Source organism: Chiloscyllium plagiosum, chromosome 5 (genome assembly GCF_004010195.1).
Source record: "Chiloscyllium plagiosum isolate BGI_BamShark_2017 chromosome 5, ASM401019v2, whole genome shotgun sequence".
Classification (NCBI taxonomy): domain Eukaryota; kingdom Metazoa; phylum Chordata; class Chondrichthyes; order Orectolobiformes; family Hemiscylliidae; genus Chiloscyllium; species Chiloscyllium plagiosum.
This window is the reverse complement of record NC_057714.1, coordinates 57,402,748-57,422,513: the sequence shown is the minus strand read 5'-3', so window position 1 is coordinate 57,422,513 and position 19,766 is coordinate 57,402,748. Positions and strand designations below refer to the sequence as shown.

At 38.1% G+C, this 19,766-nt stretch overlaps 1 protein-coding gene across 1 annotated transcript in view; it reads right to left on the bottom strand.

The window, feature by feature from the left end:
• LOC122549915 (cullin-1) overlaps positions 1 to 19,766 on the bottom strand; it is a 125,331-nt gene that overhangs the window by 13,552 nt on the left and 92,013 nt on the right. Inside the window, exons 10-17 of the mRNA XM_043690138.1 lie at positions 14,283 to 14,390; positions 12,747 to 12,853; positions 9,042 to 9,090; positions 3,902 to 4,033; positions 3,025 to 3,142; positions 2,581 to 2,657; positions 2,336 to 2,467; positions 308 to 400 (exon numbers count right to left, since the gene is read on the bottom strand). Of these exons, the coding sequence (XP_043546073.1) occupies positions 308 to 400; positions 2,336 to 2,467; positions 2,581 to 2,657; positions 3,025 to 3,142; positions 3,902 to 4,033; positions 9,042 to 9,090; positions 12,747 to 12,853; positions 14,283 to 14,390 (816 nt within the window). The remainder of the gene's footprint in view (positions 1 to 307; positions 401 to 2,335; positions 2,468 to 2,580; positions 2,658 to 3,024; positions 3,143 to 3,901; positions 4,034 to 9,041; positions 9,091 to 12,746; positions 12,854 to 14,282; positions 14,391 to 19,766) is intronic.

The window sequence follows — 19,766 nt, the reverse complement described above, 5'->3', positions numbered from 1 at the left end:
ACAATTTCAAGTTTGTAGCTAAAAACTTTCTCCTACCCTGAACAAAGTAATGTTCATCAATGGCAACTACTCAGAGATCAAGAAATTTGATTAATTACATCTACTGACCACCATCAAGAAACAACTGACTTACATATAATACAGCCACTTTTATTGGTATTATACAATGCAACCACTTTTACTTGCTATTATACCAAGTTTTTTACAATCTTGTTCTTTGTCTAAGGGCTATGCAAATAAAATTTTCTATTCTTGTTTGATTAAACAAAGGTCATTAGAATAGCAAATTTTATCACTCTGCTCTTACCATTTTGATTTGAGTGCTGTCTGTTAGTTGCTGAACAGTGTAGGCATCCTCTGTGTTATACTGAAGCAGGATTGCCATCTGGAATGTGGATGCCTTTGAAAAGAAAAGTAGACAGTTACACCATGAGGAGGAGCCAAGCAAACATCTGCCATTCTACTCCAAGATAAATGGGAGGAAAATGTACCATACTTTACATGATTTTCACAGCCTCCCCATGACCCCTCACGAGGGTCGGGGGGGGGCGTGGTGGCCAGGTCAGATTGGGGGGACGGGGTTGGACAGGGTTGGGGGTAAGTGAGGAGCGAGCGCTCGTGTGCGGTGTGCTGCTGCCTAGTCTCCTGCTAAGGCAAGTGCTCGCTATGTCAATCCCATTGAACTGATTTTGGGGAAGGATGTGAGAGGCTTCAGCAATGCTGCAGGTCCCTTACACACATGTGTGTGTCTGCTCAGAAACAAATCATAAGACAGAGAGAGGGAGCAAAGCAGGCAGAGCAAGGAAAAATGAAACTTCAGAAAACTCCAAGCCCAGAGGAGAGGCATTGAATCAAATTAATCGAATAATCAATTATCCGAACGAAATACCGCCCGCCCATCTTATTTGGAAACCAGAGGTTCCTCTGTACTCAAGGGGAAAATCAAAAGGGCAAAAAGGAGATGAGACAGCTTTGGCAAATTGGCTCAAGGAGAATGCAACTGGATTCTACATATGCAGTAAGGACCAAAGAGTAATGAGGGAAGGAATAGGATACCTAAAGATAAGCAAGACTGTTTATGCATGGAACCGCAGGAGATGGGCGAGATACTAAATGAGTATTTTGCATCAATGGTTATTGTGGAGAAGGATATGCAACCTAGATAACGTGGGGAAATAAATAGTGTTATCTTGAAATGTGTCCATATTACAGAGGTGGCAGCACTGGACATCTTAAAATGCAGAAAGGTGGATAAATTCCTGGGACTTGATCACCTGTACTCTATACCTTTGTGAGAAGCTAAGGAAGTGATTGCTGGGCCCCTTGCTGGGATATTTGTATCACAGGTGAGGTACCAGATGACTGGAGGTCGGCTAAATTGGTTCCATTATTGTATGTATACACCTAGGTGTCTGTGTTTTTGTACATGCAAAAGTCATTAAAGGTGGCAGGATAGGTACAAACTGCATGTTTTCTAGGCTTCGTTAATAGAGTTATAGTATAGAAGCAGGGAGGTTATGTGGATGGACTAGAATACTCATTAATCTCAACTGTAGTGCTGCATACAGTTTTGGGCATGCACACAGATTAGGAAGGATATGATACACAGGAAAGAATGCAGGAAACTTAAATCAGAATGGCTCAGGGAATGAGAAACCTCAGTTGAAAGTAGATTGGAGAAATTAGGACTGTTTTCCCCGTGGAGGTGAAGGCCAAGAGGAAGTTTCCAAAATCATGAGGAGTCTGGACAAAAGTAGACAGGGCAAAACAAGTCTCACTTTTCAGAGGATTAAGAACCAGACTGCACAGACAGTTTTGTAAAAGAAGGAATTGCGAGATGAGAAAAAATGTGAGATAAGAAAGTAGTTTGGGTCTGGAAATGTATTATAAAAATAAAGCCTTACATAGAATTGTGATGAAATCAGGTTCAATAAAGGCAATGGACATTACATGAATATTTGAATAGGAACAATGTACACAATCACAGGAGAAGATAGGTAATTGGTGGAAATGCTCAAAGCTAATGCTGATGCAATATACAGAATGGCCTCCTTCTGCACAATGATTCGAGGGATTCCTGATGCACATATAATGAAACCTACAAGAGCATATATGCTTCTCAGCAATTACATTTCATTCTACCCTTCTTAATCTAAAACAATATCACCAGAAAAATGGCATTCTCCACAAGCTTTAAAAACTTGAAACTAATTATCCTTCATGTGTTTTATAAATATCTTTACACACAGTACAAAATAAACTTTTGTTAATGACACCAAACACATTTGTTTTTGCTGTTAAAAATGGATTCTTTCTTTACAGTTACACATCTTACCTGTAAAGTATATCTGTTCTTAAAGCAATTCGTAACTAGTTCCCCTTTAGACAACTGATAAAGCCATGTCAATTTCCGCCCACTGTGTCGACTGGCATAGAATGCTGTGAATCTCTGATAACTGCGTTCCAACTGCAGTAACACAAAGCTGATGTTTATTCAATGAATTTTATTAACTTCTATTACGAAGCATGACTACCTTGTAATAGCATGTAAAATAAACAGCAAACACAGCTCAAATTTACCTCAGATGGGAGTGCAAACGTGCATGATTGCTGAAAGGGCCAAGAACCGGAGCTCAAAACCTGAATACTGAAATCCACTAAAGAAGAAGGTTAAAAAGAAATCATTTTTCAAAATATTTTTATTTGTTGAATCAAAACATCAAACCACATTACAGGTTGAAATGAACAAGCAAAATTACAAAGAAATGTTACAGAAGTCGTAGACCCTGAAATCCCTCGTGGGATGTTAATATACATTTAAAATATATGACTGAAACACCACTCTACTATATCACAGGAGGAGTAATCCCACTTAATATAAATGGTCACCCAACCACCAAACAAATCTGTGTGTGAATTCTACACATGTCGAGAGACTACACTGCTCTTTTTAAGGAAAAACTTATGAGTTTTTGGTTGCATTATTAGAAAGACACTGCATGCATTCCTTCAAGTTATACTTACAATCAAGTGGCTCAGAATTAGATAGATGCTTTTTGAATTGTTCATTCAGATCTTTGCTCACACCAATATCCTGAAACATTCGCTGGAGTTTAGAGGTATACTCAAAGCCACAGGCTTGCTGAAATATGTAGAAAAAAGTTCATTGCGGAACTGCAATTCAACACAAGTGTCTTCGTTAAATGTTGACTAAAATGTCTTTTGGGCAATTCTACTTATTCTGTAGAAATGCTATTAACATTGAAGCCCTATTAAGTTCAACTCATTACAATTATTCTCATGGTTGCTGCATTCTTAAACAAGATGCCAGATTATAGCAGTGAGAACTTTCTCAACCAAAGAATCGTGCTACAGAAAAACAAACGTCATACCACAGCTGCACATGCTTATTAAAAACTACGAAGTTTGTCATAACATTTCAAAGAAATTCTGAAAAGTGTTCTTCTACTTGTTCATAAATAATCTGCTATATTCAATGCATGCCCTTAATTTTAGTGTTGTATGAAAGAAAATAATAATTCTATTTTCAGAACACAACAAAGCACCCGTGTGGTTGCTATCAACTTAGATTATCAAGTTGGGAGTAAGGCACACAGCTTTACAGATCGATAGCAACACATGTGCACTCTGCTCTGCAATGTCCCACTACATTACTAAATTATTTTTTAAATCAATAAAAGCTAGTGAAACATCAGTGTTTTCACAATGACTCAATTATTAATTTAAGTGCCTACAGAGTAATTGAGCCAAACAAACCAAAGATATTCAGATCATCATCTGATCTTTGCCAAATTGGCCAATTGGCTAATCTTAGCCAGAGCAGGAGAAAACAGAATTGGAAATCCGATTACTAACCAAGTCTAAAGGATGTCTTACTGACCTTTAGTTTGGAGATCATACTGGCTTCTGCATCATCACTAGCACTGTTCTGATGAACAAGTCTCTTTGCTAACATCTTGGCATAGAACTTCTGGAATACATCTTTGTCTTCAATATACTTAAACACCACCATCTGAAAATTAACCAACCAATTTGACATTATTATAAACTTCCAAGTTTGGTTAGGACCAAAAAGCTGTAAATTTATTGTAGCAAACAACAAAATAATTACCAGCCATGTTCAAAAGAAATGATTAGCACAAAAATATCAAATGTATAGGGTGTATATAAAATACATCAACAATGATAAAGCCAGACTGAACTACAATTTCCGCTGAGATAAGCCGTGGTCTTCCTCTGAAGGGCCTATTGAGGAAATTCATTACAAAGCAGCATTCTCAATGCTCACCCGATATTCAGCCAAACTTCCTGCTCAACTCACTTGCTGGGGGCTGACCTTACCAACATCCTTCCCGAATGATTCAACCTTCCACTCTCATCCCTATAAACTCTGCCAGCAGGTGCGTTCTTGCTTGCCCTTTCTGATGTCCCTTCAGAATATCCATACACTTATGAATAAGACACTTTTCATCCATGAACTTCTTGGGAGCAACAACATTACAATCTTAATGGAAACCTGGTTGTCGGACAGTGGCATCTTGCCTGAAAGTGGTGTCCCACTTGGTTCTAACATTTATCCCACTGAGACCATCATGCTGCCGACATGGCTATTTACACTTTACCCTACTCCTATGGCACTTTCTCCACCTTCAAATATTTCACCTAATTTCAAATCCTTGTTCTTTACCTACACCCAAGTAGCATTAAAAAAAAACTCTCACCAGAATACAATCACTCATTCTACTTCTCAAAACTCCTTCCTCAGCAATGGGCAACTTGTAATTCTTGGCATTTTCAACCCCCATGACAACTCTCAATTCTCTTTCTCTCCTAAGTTCACTGCCCTCCTAAATTTACTTAACCTCACCCTCCAAGTAAACCCTCAATCCATATTCACTGTCACTCCCCCTTTACCTTACCATTTCAAGCAGCCTCACTGTTCCAGTTGTATCAAACAGAGGTAAGGCCAATTCATAGCCTTGTATCACTCCCACTCACATATCCTTTGTCCAGCAACTTAGCGTGTGTCAACAATATCAAAATGATTCACAATTCACTTGTAAGTCCACTTTCAAATCTCCAACTCTACTTATCACAGCTTTCACTTCAGTTTTCCCCCACTAACACCCTCATCCATGACTTTGGTACATCTAAACTAGACTCTCCCAAGTTACTCCTGGCCAGCCTCCCACACTGACCCTCTAAACTGGAGGTCAACTCTTGCTGACAATGATGGATCAATTCTAGATACCCCTCAACAGTACACTTGGTGACTTAATTTGGTTTCTGTTCAAGCAACAGCCCAATTTTAAAACTGTCATTCTCGGTTTCAAACCTTTTCACAGCCTTGATCTTCCACTGCAATAATCTTTTCCAGCTCCAAAATCCTCAGAGATAATTAACTTCTCTATCACCACTGGCGATGCCTTTGAGCTGACAAGGCTTCAAGTTCTGGAATTCTGTTTCTAAAACTCTACATATCCTTGACTTCCTGTAAACATGCTCAAAACCATTCTCTATGATTTCCTTTTTGCCACTTCCTCAACATGGTCTATGCAACTCAGTGTCAAATATTGCTACATAATACTTTGAAGTGCCTTGCTATGTTTTATTAATTTAAGGGTACAATCTAAACAATATTTACTGAATTTTTACATTACAAAACAGCTATTTGCATAAACGTTTTGTTACAAACATAACAGACGTGCAGGAAGTGGACATGTAGAAATTACAACTAGTGATCCAAAAATTGGCTTGTAGACTGAAGGTAAAGCAAAGGCAAATGTTTGAGGTTCCAAGTAGTGAGGTGAAATATGGAGTATAAAATAGAATGAAAGTGGGACAGATGTGAATTGCAGCACCTATAAGATAGTTTCACAATAAAACTTGCCTTTCAACATCTGAGGAGTCAGAATGAATTAGTGGTTGCAGACAAGGAAATAAAATAAAAAACACAGGAAAGATAGGTATAAGACCGGAAGAAAACCCTACTGGAACTGAGCATGTGAAGCAGTCTCAAATCATAATACTCTGAACCCTGCTGGATCTTCTACAAATGAAGTATAGTACAATATGCCTTTCACGTCAAACAGATTTTAACAACTAAATCAGATCCCTAAATCTCAAATCTTTATTAAATCGGTGGATAACTTCACAACAGCCACCATGTCTAACCTCAAAAAAGATTGGAAATTTGGATCCCCACTGGTTTTACATTTGCATATTGCTGAACTAAAGATCTAGTGCGTGACTCATGTATTTAGGAACAAAACAAAGGTTTTGTCACTTTATTACGTAAAATCTTCAATTACCTCAACTTGCTTTAAAGTTTAAAAAATGCAACACACAAGATTTTGAAATCTGCCAGCAGTGTTGTGCCTCTCTAATCTCCCAGAAAAAAAAGGAAGCATATAAGGAGCAAAGCCAGAAAGAAACCAATAAACCAGGAACTCAAAAAAAACTGGCAAGACCAAGTTCATATGCTGTCCCTTACAGAAGGGGGAGTCAATCCCAGTAGACAATAATAAACGTGTAGAATGGGCAAGCAAATGAAGTTCAACACAGGAAATAAAAGTAATGGAGTATATTTTGGTAGGTAGAAGGTGCAAATTTAATTTGAGAGGAACAACGGGATCACAGAGTGCAAATACATCAATCACAAAATGTTGCACTAGAGGTTAGTAAGGCTATTAGAAAAAATCAAACAATTGACTTTATCGACTGAAGCTGATTAGGTCTTACTTAACAGTAAATGATTGAGATATAGTACAGAATACAGCGAAGCATGGTTCCATAAACGTGGATGTACAAAACTGGAACAGAATGACAAGGTTTGGTCTCTTTGCCCTTGAAAACAGCTGAGGGATGACTCAGTAGAGATCTTTAAAACTCTTTAAAATGTTTGACAGTCTGAAAACAGAGACAGCATTTTGACGAGAAGCCATAATTAGAGGCTGTCAACATTATACAATCACTCAAGAAATCCAAAAAAAAATTAAGAAAAAACATGTTTTCCTAAAGAGAATATAGATCTTCCCATTAGAAAGTAACTGAAGCAAATGGCATAGAGACAGCTGATTGAAAGCAAGGCAAGCACGAGGGAGAAGGTTTCAGGTTAGTGATTTAGATGAAGAATGAAGAGCATACACACAGCATGGAATGGTTTGGCCATGTGTTTCTGCTCTGTACATTCAATGCAAATCTATGCAGTTTTTATTTAAAAATAAGCGAACACGGTGTCAAAAATTTCTAGAATAACATTTGCTGCCCATTGGATAAAGAAAATACTTTCAAGTTAAGCATTGACACTTGGTAAAAACAAAATTGATTAATTTAAGTATATAATGCACAAAATAATAACACAAATTGGATGCACACAAGTTTGAGATCAAGACAAAGATCATTGAATACATCTATTATGTCATTTAGTACTTCAAACCACAGCCATGATCAATGCATCCCTTCTATGCATTTGTCCAGACACCAAAAAAGCATCATTACAGCTGAGAGAGCTGCAGAGTCTCCACCTGTTACAAATTTGAATTCTAACATTGCTCCAGTTAAGAAATTCTGATCAACCTTCAGCCTATGCTTTTCAAATGCAATTTTCTAAATGCAGACAGTCCATCATTAAAGGTTGAAAAGCTTCACAAAATCCCTTTAAGTTAATTAATCCCAATGCAAATACTGACAAGCATGTGCAAAACTCTACCAAGATCTACAAGCAATCTAACAGTATAGATAACTTTGAGTCCATCTAGCAGTTGAGAAGTCAGAAAATCTGAACCTAGGACAAGCCATAGAGAGGTACATGCTTCCTAGAATCATGGCACTCCAATGGGAACTCTATCAACAAACATATCGACTTGGATCCCATTTACCAACCCCTGAGAAAAAGAACAGGAAATGGCATCACCACCCCAAAGAAACCTAAACACAAATAAAAAGTGGACCATATCACCAGTGCTTCAACCGAGGCTCACTGATGATATTACTTAGTATGGTGACAAAACGTCTGAAAACAAACCTTCCAGCTCTTTGAGAAAATTTATATCCAGAATCTGAAGCAGCATTCAAGTCGGGGAAGATGAGTGCAACACTGCTTCAAAAAAAATGTAGGTGCGGTCTTGCTCTTCCTTCTTTCAAAATGGATAGACAGATGGAATGCAAATAACAATCATGCATTGTAACTCCAGGGCTAACAGGCTCTGACATAGTTTTTGGCCATCCTGTGAAAAGTCACAAGTAACAGCTGGAGTACAATGGAAATCTGGCTTCTTTCAAGAACAGAACTTTCCTACAAGGTACCAGTAAGAATTGGGTCAGATTCTTGAGGAAATGGATGGTGAAGTTCAGCCATATGAATGCTGTTAGATCTTCTTTAAAAGCACACACTTCAGCCAATCCAATTGGCCCAGGTCATGAGGATTTTCACATTCATAGGTGGGATGTCAGCCAAGCAGACTGATTTTCTGAATGATGCAGAGTTTCTTGCATGCCACTGAGGTAATGCCAAGTCAGGAAATTAGAAAGCACTTCTAATTTGTCATCTTTAGGTAATTAGAAGGGACTGCCATTTGCTGCAGAATACTTGACATTAAACGTGCACAAGTAGCTGTGGCATTTGTACATTGTTTCATTTCATATTCTACTCAATGGTTACAAGAAAAATGCTGGTGTTGGGGGGTGGGGGGGAATTTGTGAAAAAGGTCATTGAAGGATTAGGGGATGTTTAGATGCCCTGCTGTCAAAGATAGTCATTGTCCAGTACTTTTGTGGCAAGTTATTTTTCACTTAACTGTTCAAGTCAGACGTTGCCGAGATCCTTCTGGATGCTAATCGGATATTCTAATTTATCAGAAAATGTACTGAGGGCATAATAAAGATTTTTTAACATTGGTTTTCCTTACACGTTGTTAAATATTTTGAAACTGCTGGTCTTCTGAAAATAAATAAAGTGCACTCTGTAGAAACTAAAACAGGTAACAAAATGAAACAAACAGCTTTTTTTTGTTACTCACCACTTGATTGAGCGTATCCTCAAGTTCAGCTTCTTCTGGATTCTTGGAGCTGGAGGGCACAAATTAAAATGTTTACATTATGATTAAACTGCATACACAGAATTTAGCACCACAGACCTCTGGTATAACTTATCCATTTTATACGACATTGGAACAATGTTCAAATATGCTGAAATAAACAAAAGTCTGCATTTGTACCTTGCATTCTGAGACAATATAAGAACTGTGTCTTTTCATTTCTGTTCCTTGAAAACTGGACTGCAAGGAGAAAGAACTGTATTTTCCTTTTTTAAAAAAATGGTTGTGAAATTTCACAGCAAGGAATTCAATACTATTTTTGGTTTGGCTGTAATCTCCTGCAGTGCGCAGACAATCAGGAGCTGAGGAGTTATTCTTTAGCGAAATTGATTGATTTTAAGCTGAGTAAGTTGGAACTCAAAAAAAGGAGAGAGATATGGACACAGAGAGGAAGACACAGAAGGGCATGCTTTTTTACTGCCCAGCCGAAGTTGGTCTGTTCTCTGTAGTAAAAACTCAATTTAAATTTCAAGAAAATCAGTTACCTCGCCTGCAGCAGTACCTGTGAGCTGTTATTTTTGAGTTGGTAAATTATAGACACTTTCCAAGTGAATCAGTTGTTCTACACACCTTACAAGTCAGTAGATGCTTCCAGAGAAAAACACTGGAGGAACTGGCTAGCTGAAGTAGGATCATCTCAACATTGGAACTGGGAAGTGAAAATCATTGAACTAATTTTCCAGTATTTCTTTACCTTTATCAATTATCTATTTTCCTTATTTCCCTGTATGCTTACGTAAAGAGGAATTTATAAGGGGATAAGGGCTTTAGTTTATAATCTTCGATGCCAGTAGTTTATATGTTTACTTATAACTATAATTAATTACTTAAAATAAATAACAATTCTTGTTCAGTACGGACATCTGGTCTGTGCTTCTGTCAACCTTAGTATGAAATTCAGGTAAAGTGACCTTAAAAACAAATGTTTGTTATGATTCCAGAAATATCAGGGCTTGACTTACAGTGCATTCCCCCCAATGGGACACAAGGATCAAGAAGCTTATTCAATATTAACAAGTAAAATATTCATACTTTATCATTACATCACAAGTATATGCAGGGAAAGATATGTAATTGCAAAATTTTACAAAGAATTACCTATGCAAAGTATTTACCACTAACGCTTTATTTTGCTCGCCTACTCATTGCAGTCTGACACAAACTTGCTGTCCACAGCTAAAATGATAGTTCCCCAAGTATTCTCATTCACAGGCTGAAATTTTGATCTTCTGAACTGAACATGTCTCGTTCACCAAGGATTTAAATACATAATGCATGCTTAAATATGTAAAAATCAGGTCGATATAGATGATCCAATTCAAAGAAGCAATATGGCAGATCTTGGACTTTATAAACAGTGGTACATAGTTGAAAAGCAAGGAAGGTATACTAAAGTGTTATAAATCACCAGTGTTTTGTTGAGACCAATTCTGGACACCACACTTTTGGAAGGATAGAAGAGCCTGCATGAGGCAGCAATGTTACCAGGTATGATGGATGTTACTTATGAGGAGATACTAGCAAAGTTAGAATTGCTAAAAGGCAGATAAAAGCATTTTTTTGATTTCACTAAATGTAAGATTATATGACTGTGCTAAAGGTAGAAAACTTGAATGTGCGACAGTGAGTCATACAGCACAGAAACCAGCCAATGCTGAATAGAATCCCAAACGAAACCAGTCCCATCTACCTATGCCTGATCTATATCCCTCCAAACCTTTCCTATTCAATTACTTACCCAGATGTGTTTTAAAAGTTGTAATTGTAAAAAATTGTCCCTCAAGACTTTTTAAAATCTCTCTTCTCTCACCTTAAAAATGTGCCCCCTAGTCTTGAAACCCCACAGCCTAGGGAAAAGACAATTACCATTAACTCTATTTATACATCTCATGATTTTATAAACTTCAATAAGGTCACCTCTCAATCTCCTACACTCCAATGGAAAAAGTCCCAGCCTTTATAACTCAAACCTCCCATACTTGGCACCACCTGATAAATCTCTTCTGAACCCACTCCAGCTGAAGAACATTGTTCCTATAACTAGGTGACCAGAACTGGACATCAGAAGAGGGCTCACCAATGTCCTGTACCTCAACATGACCTCCCAACTGCTATACTCAGAGGTGTAAGCAATGAAGGAAAGTGTGCCAAATGCCTTTTTTACTACCTTGTCTATAATGTGACTTCATAGAGTTATGTATCTGCACCCTTAGGTCCCTCTGTTCTACAACACTACTCAAGGCTCGACCATTAACTGTATAAGACCTACTCTTGTTTGATGTACCAAAATGCAATACCTTGCATTTATCCAGATTGAACTCCATTTGCCATTTCTCAGCCCAATGATCCATACGATCAAGATCCCTTTGTAATCTAAGAAAAACTTCTTCACTGTCTACCATGTCACCAATTTTAGAGTCGTCTGCAAACTTACTAATCATGCCTTCTATATTTTTATCTAAATCATTTGAGAGGATGATCTAAGGCAAAATAGTGCAATAGTGGAAATCCAAAATAACAACAGAAATTGCTGGAAACAGAGTTAACGTTTCAGCTATGAAAGGAGAATCAACTGCGACAAGATTTAGATAGGCTAGCAGAATTGGCAGATAACAGAAAGATTAAATGTAAAATGCAGGTGAGGTGATTCATTTTGGCAAAGGTAAGATAAACTAAATATCACTAAAAAACGTACAAGATCAGTGTGATCTCCAAGTTTAAGCACACAGATCTTTGCAAGAGACAGGGCATAGTAACTAGCAGAGCATATGTGATCTGGGGCTCCATAAAGGAAACTCTTCAGTTATATTGAATCCTTATAATGCTCTGGTTAGGCTCAAACTAGAGTATTACCTCCTGTTCTTCTCACCACTCTTAATGAAAGATGTGACTGTCTGTACGACAACACAGCAGAGATTTACTAGAATGATCCCAGAATGGAGAAACCAGGATTGTTTTCCTGGGATAAAGCTGTTTGAGAGGAGATCTGATGAAAATGTACAAGATCACAGATATATTTGAGGTCAACAAAGAAACACTCATCCCATTAATTGATGGCTCAAGGATTGGGTCACAGATTTAAGAATTTGGGCCTGAGCACTGAAGAAATGTGTGGAAAGGCTTTGTTTTTCATAAAATATGTAGCAAGTGATCATGGTCAGAATCTGGTCACTCAATTTATGAAGAATGTGAAAGTCTGTTAGACAGTGCAGTGGAGATTTACTGGGCTCGTTACAGGGATGAAGGAATATTAGGCTGGAGAAGCTAGGATTATTTCTTCTAGGAGCAAAGAAACTGGATGGGCTTTATGATAAAAGGGTATAAGACAATAGCATGCTGTAATACAAGATAAGACAAAAACAATGCTCAGAGGTATGGTTCAAGCAACAGACACAAGTGAAACATGATGAAGAATTTCCTCTAGGCAGTAACTAGACTGGACAGTCTGATGAAGGGCCATCAACATTAAACATTCACTGTTTTTCTCCCTCAATAAATGATGCCCACATCTGCTGTGCACTTCTAGCAGTTTTATAACTTTTTTTTTACACCTAGTAAGCTTTGATAAATTTCAATCTTTGACTAGTAAGAAACATTGCAATCAAATGTCATTTTTCCAAATCCTACCTTTTCTTCAATAGCGAGTCACAATATCGTGCTAATAGTTCTGGAGATTTACTTGAAGACTGAGCCATTTTTGTTACCGCATTATTATTTATGAAGCGGCCACATGCCTGGTAAAAACAAGGAACATTTCAGTGCTATAAAAAGATATTTCAACTTTCAGCTAGGCACCAATTAACAATTTCAAATCTTTTCATTTTTTTTTGTCTGAATTCTTGTTAAGCATCAATATAATGCTTTCACAAATGTAAAGTTTTTCTAAAAATATTTAATTTTCCTTTACATAATTAATGAAGTCAAAATTTAGAATTTTCCATCTGAGCACAACTTTGATCTTCATTCTAAAATTAATTTTTAATAAATAAACTCAGTTACCTAATAATATTCAATAGCCTCTTATAATACTTAACATGCCAATATCATATTATATATAAACAGGAGTAGATCTCTTCACCCCTTAAGCTTGTTCTAGCAATCAATTATGTGACATTTAAATCTGTACTTCAACAGCATTTGAAACTATTTTGGTTCCATTTCTCTTGAAAACCTTGCCTAACAAAATTCTATCAATCGGTCTTGAAAATTTCAATTGTCTCAGTATCCACAGCCTTTTGGGCATGTAAGTTCCAGATTTTCGTGACCTTTGTGTCAAAAAGTGCTGTGCCATGATGGACTGACATATGGACAAGTACAAGCACAATGTACCACTTGGTCAACTAATCCTACACGAGACTTTGCTTGAGATCCCACCAAATCTACCAGGAGACATTACTTCAGACCTGTCTGAGTTGCCACGATTTCACAAGGAAGTACATCAGAGTTCTAACTACCTAGTATAACACAATCTGCAGACATTAACTAGAAAAGAATGATTCTGCCTCCAACTGTGAAGATTACTATGGCATGTTAATTTTGTGCGACAGCATCCTTTCAATCCATCAAAAGGGGGGTTTCATATCAAAATATCTGTTTCAAGCAAGGCCTGCAAATTCATTCATTGTTTTTCTACAAAAAGAATGAACGTGACTGAAACACTGGTTTCACCAGACCGAACTGCCTCAAACACAAGACACTGTAGACTGACAGCTATCAGATCTCTTTTTATCAACCATATGGTATATCTAATTTTGCGTACTCACACCACAACTAAAATGAGTTTAACTAATATCAAACCGTAGTGGCTTCTAAAGCTTTGAGGGGTTTGAACTTTGTCACTACAGACTTTGGCATGATAGCTGTTAATCCCCATTACCATGATCTTAGGCTAGTGTAGTCGCTCTACCGGATTTATAAAGATAAGATATCTTTAAATGACACGATTAAAATCAAAACAAAATTTAATTGTTACATCAAATGCACTTCAGTGAGTGTTACAGGTTTATTTCAATTTGTCAGGGGTTTAACAGTGGCGACAAAGGAAACACTGCATCTAACAACTTATATTTTCTTTAAACCCAACTATTTTGGTTGCATGGTAATTCGGAGCATGTTGTCACCCTAAATTCTGCATTATTTCCTTGCTACAAAATAACACCTTACCTTATCCAAAGCAGCCACAAATCCAGCATCATTGTTGAATGCTGACATCACCAATGCATTGTACTTCTTATGAACATCAAGAATAGTCTGTACATACATTTTGGGATCCTAGGTCAAACAAAAAAAAAGAAAAAATAGATATGAATATACTGAAATATTCATTTTATAAATGTGAAGACCAACTTAATTATTGATGAATAACAGCATTAAAATAAAACTCTCCACAGCTTATTTGGAACAAATCTTAGGTGGACTTAGACATTCTTGTGTAGAAGCCTGCATCACTGCTCAGAGATTGAGAGTGGACAGAGGGGATGGAAGGTTTGGCAGCACATCGTCCTACACAAGTCATTTCAGTGAGTGGTACTGTAGCTCACTCTGGGGGAGCACACTCACCTGCTCCAGGCCCAGTCCCACTTTCCAGTCGCCCCAAAGAATGGGAAATTTGATTTTAATATACGCTGACAGTTCCATGCGCTGTTGCCACTGCGCACAAACACAATTAACACATATCAGCAAATTAATGCAAATGTGTGCAAAAACCTTACCACTTGTAATATACATTTCCACCATCGAATTAAAACTTCTCTAAACCTGGCCACTGAAGTAGTTTGCCAGTATCAGTATAGTGATACATGTCAACTACATTTGTAGTCTATTGTTTAGACCATGGTTCTGAGAGTCATATTGAAACATACTGGACTGAAAACATATTTTTTAAATAATTGTTTAGGACAATGGTCATGGATTGAAACAGTTTAGTTCTGGCAATCCTAAATCTTGGAAAATTTAATCCTCAGATTTCAATATCGAAGTGTTAAACGTGCAATGGCTTCCTTAGCATCAGTTTGGAAGAATGAATGTTGGAGAGTAAATGTATTGTTACGTTGCAATAACAAGACCAAGGCCCTTATGTTTATTCAGCAGAAATGTTATTACTCATACTTTGTGAAGTATGCTTTGGAAACCTCAATTTGGTTATTTCGCAAGCAGATTTTCCTCCACAACTTAAAATGAAATTACTGATTTGATTACAATTTACTGTCTTTTCATTTGCTGTTCAAATGTTAATATCACTGCCAAGGCCAATATTTATTGTCCTTAATTACTTGTGCATTGCTGAAATGCTTGCAATCCATACGGTTTAGGCACATCCAGAGTGCTGTTTGGAAGGGAGGCCCAGATTTTTGATCCAGCAATAACTTTATGCCAAGTGGTGGCCAACCTGGAGGGCAATGTACGGTGTACTCAATATTTTGTTGCTCTTGTGGTCAAGAACATAGATTTGGATTGTTTTGTCGATGGAAATATGGAGATTTGCTTCAGAGAGTTCATCTTGTACAATGTGCAGCAGTATGGACTGAGTGTATGCTTAAGCTGATGGAGATAGTGAGAACTGCAAATGCTGAAAAGTCAAAGTCGATACGGTGTGGAGCTGGAACATGCACAGCAGGTCAAGCAACATCTGAGGAGCAGGGGTGTCGCCGTTTCAGGTTGGAACCTTTCATCAGGACCCAGAAACTTCGATTCCTTGCTCCTCAGATGCTGCTTGACCTGCTTATGCTGGTACCAACCAAGCAGGATGCTTTGTACTGGATGGTGTCAAGCTTCTGGAATGTTGTAGGCACCCAGACAAGTGGAATACATTCCATCACACCCTTGATTTTTTTTATTTCATAAAAGATGAGACTACCACTAGTAATATAAGCATTTGTTACACATCCCTAACACCCTTGGAAAAGTGGCTTCTTGAATTGTTGCACTTGTCTTGTAGAACAAATTTCGGTGAGTCGGGAGTTTAATCAATCACTCCAGTGTTCCCAGCTTTTGACGTGTTCTTGTAGCCTTTGCATTGATATGTCTTGTTCAGTTGGGTTTATGGTCAATAGTTACCTCAAATGTTCAAAAATTCAGCAATGGTAGTAGGATGAATATAACACAACAAAATAATTTTTGAAATTTGGATTTTAAAATAGGCAGAGCGGAATTTTGGTAAATTTTTAAAAAATATTTTTTCTAAAAAGGCCACGTAGTCATTTGGACAACAACCTTAATATATCATTTCTAAGACGACACATGACTTCAGTTAAATGCCCAGTTGGCAGTCTGTTAATGGAGAGGATGTTTTTAGGCTGAGGTTATGATAAACACAGAGTCTACAAAACAAAACCATTAGTTTTATTTTGGCTTCAGAGCAGAAACAGAATATAGTTCAGTTCAGTTCAGGGGAAATCAGGCACCTCCACAGAAATATTTTCTCGTCTATGAAGTTTCCAAGCTAGAAAGCTTGGAGAGAAGTTTTCAAGCTGTTAGAACTGATAAAGGTTAGGGCTTCAGAAATATGCAAGGTTCACACCACACACTTGAAAAGAAACCATAAAATTTCAACCACTTTCCATGGAAAAGAAAGTAGGGAGAGTCATTTTAGTAGAACCCTAAGAGTTGAGAGGGGAAATTAATTCCTCTGGACTTAAATCTCAAAGACAGTGTAGAAAACAGGTTGAAGTTTTGTTTTCCTATTTGTGTTAGTATCTTTCAAAACTGTTTTCTATCATCATTGCTTGGTGTGTTTTTCTCATTTTGACAAATTACTCATATTCTGTCGTTAAATATCCACAACCTCATATGAATATGCTTCAGTAACTAACCATCACATTCATTAACTAAAAGTATTAAACTTGGTCTGTAAAGCCCAATTTCATTCTAGGATCTGGCTTTCTGGTAGCAACATCAGCTAGGATAGCAAATTCTCTTGAATGTCAGAGAAGATTACTATACTTTTCCCTTGAAGAAGGTCATTGTCTGGCATTTCAATTTCAAGTGACATTCATACTACACATCAGCCAAAGTCTGAATGCTGTTCAGGTCTTTCCACCTACAAGCAGTTCAAGTATGACATTGAACAAAGTGCTGAATATTGGGTGAGTAAGATAACGCATCAAGTTGTGATAATGCTGTCCCTTTAAAAAGATTATCTTGTCCTTGGATTTTTTTTTGAAGTGAGGTCGTAAAGGCAGAGGCACCAAACAGTCTACTTTAACAATGGAAGGGGAGTTGCCAGTTCTCCCAATTCAGGTTTTTTCTAGTTTGCTTCAGCTGTAGCAGTTGCAAGATATGAGAATCCAGGGGAGTTGCAAGCTTCAGTAAGGAATTCCTCTGACTTTCTTCTGAAATCTCTCTATGGATGCTGCTCCCTCCTGCCTGTAAGAACCTGTGTTTGCATTTACCTTTTTGCCAAGGGGTGTGTTTATGGGATGTTACTTTGTTGGAACAGTTAATTAGTAACAGTTGCTGTATCAGGTCAGTAAAGTCTTACAATAAAGTTATTCTGAATTCAGTTTCCTTTTGCTCATATTTCAACTGCAGTGTTTAAATAAAGTCTGTTTTGCTTAAAGCCAAGTGGTTCGACCAGTTGCATCAAACTGGAACACCCACCACATCCGCCTTTAAAATGAGAAAAAGTTAGATTAAATTAGATTCCCTCCAGTGTAGAAACATGCCCTTCAGCCCAACAAGTCCACACCGACCCTCCAAAGAGTAACCCATCCAAACCCATTTCCCTCTGACTAATGCACCTAACACTATGAGCAATTTAGCACAGCCAATGCACCTGACCTGCACATCTTTGGACTGTGGGAGGAAACCAGAGCACCTGGAGGAAACCCACAAAGATACGGGGAGAATGTGCAAAGTCCACACAGACAGTCGTCAGAGGTTGGAACTGAACCTGGGACCCTGGTGCTGTGAGGCAGCAGTGCTAACCACTGAGCTATCGCACCGCCCCAAGTTAGGGTCTAGGCTACCTTCTTAAAACATTGAGGGGTCTGGCATGGTCTATAACAATCTCAACATTTAACGTAAATTTACTGTTCAATTTCTAAATTTCATCTAGACTGAAGTAGGGACATACAAGCTCTCCACTTGACAGCAATTGTAGCTAGTTAATTTTGGAAACAAGTGTAAATTGTTCTTTTTCTGTATTTGGATCTAAGTCAACTCCTTGGTCTCAGAGCACATAAGTCCACGCTGTCAGTGCAACGTAGCACACAGTGTGATTTAGTCAGAGTGCTGAACATTCAATGTCCAACACATTTAAACAGGAAGAGGAAAGAGATGTTTTTTCTAACTTTATTACCCTTTAGGAACTGGTTATTATTCAATCACAGAGGAAGAAGTTAGCTGTTTAATGAGTAGATGGTTAAGTGATTAAGGCCTATTCTACTATAATGTACAAGAATTTGTGATAAGATGGTTAATATAGATAAAGGAGGAAAATAATTAGGTATTTACTCAAAACATATTAAGGATGGCAGAAAAGGTGATGCATCACAGCTGTAGCAATTGAATGCCCACTGATCCAGAGTAAACATCTCCAGTGAGTGTTCACAGTTCAAGCAACTGTGACTACTGCCACTGTAATACATCAAGGAAAGGAATTCTTAAGTGGACACTTTATGGCAAGAGTTGGTCATGCCCCTTAAAGAGTCAGGCATTTGATCACAGCAAGGAGGACGTGACCATGAATAAAACTGGGAAATGGGTCTGGAGTGCAGGAGCCTGGGCTGTTGCAACTGTCCAACAAGTTTGAGATTCTTTCAGTTTGATTTGATGAGCACAATGACTGGAGCTGGCCATGGCACTATAGCACTGGAAGGTGGTGGGGCGGGGGGGCAGCACCATGAAAAAATATAGGACAGTACAGAGAGGTGGATTAATCCCATTCTCTGCATTACGCAGTAAAAGTCCAGAATATTGCCTGCCTGGTGCCAGAGTTCAGGCTATGTAAGTGAGAGCGCGAGAGAGACAGACAGACAGACAGACAGAAGTACAAGATCCAGTCATCTGTTTCAGAGTTCTGCCTAATCAATACAAGGAAGGAGACACCAAATTAAGCAGCGCCCCCAAAAAAAATCTCTGGATTACCACCGGAGATTCACGAAATTAGCTAATAAAATTAGCGAAATCAATGTGTGACTCCAATCACCGGTGCAATCGACGTGAGTACCAGGGAAGGCTCTTGTAGTGCAGTGGTAGTGTCCCTGAGCCCAGAGGCGTGGGTTCAAGTGTCCAGAGCAGTAATAATATCTCTGAATAGGCGAATTATGAAATATCTAGAAGTGAGTGGTTCCGATTCACATGGTACTAGGGAAAATAGAGACTGGACCATGAATACTGGAGGATATTTAATGACGATTACAAAAGAAAAGTGAAGCCACTTTGGACCTAAAATTAGATTTTTTTTAAAAACAGAGTCAGAAAGAATTAGATTCCCTACAGTGTGGATACAGGCCCTTCGGCCCAACAAGTTCATACCGACCCTCCGAAGAGTAACCCAACCCAGACCCATTTCCCTCTGACTAATGCACCTAACACTATGGGCAATTTAGCATGGCCAATTCACCTAATCTGCACATCTTTGGAATGTGGAAGGAAACCGGAGCACCCAGAGGAAACCCACGCAAACACGGGGAGAATGTGCAAACT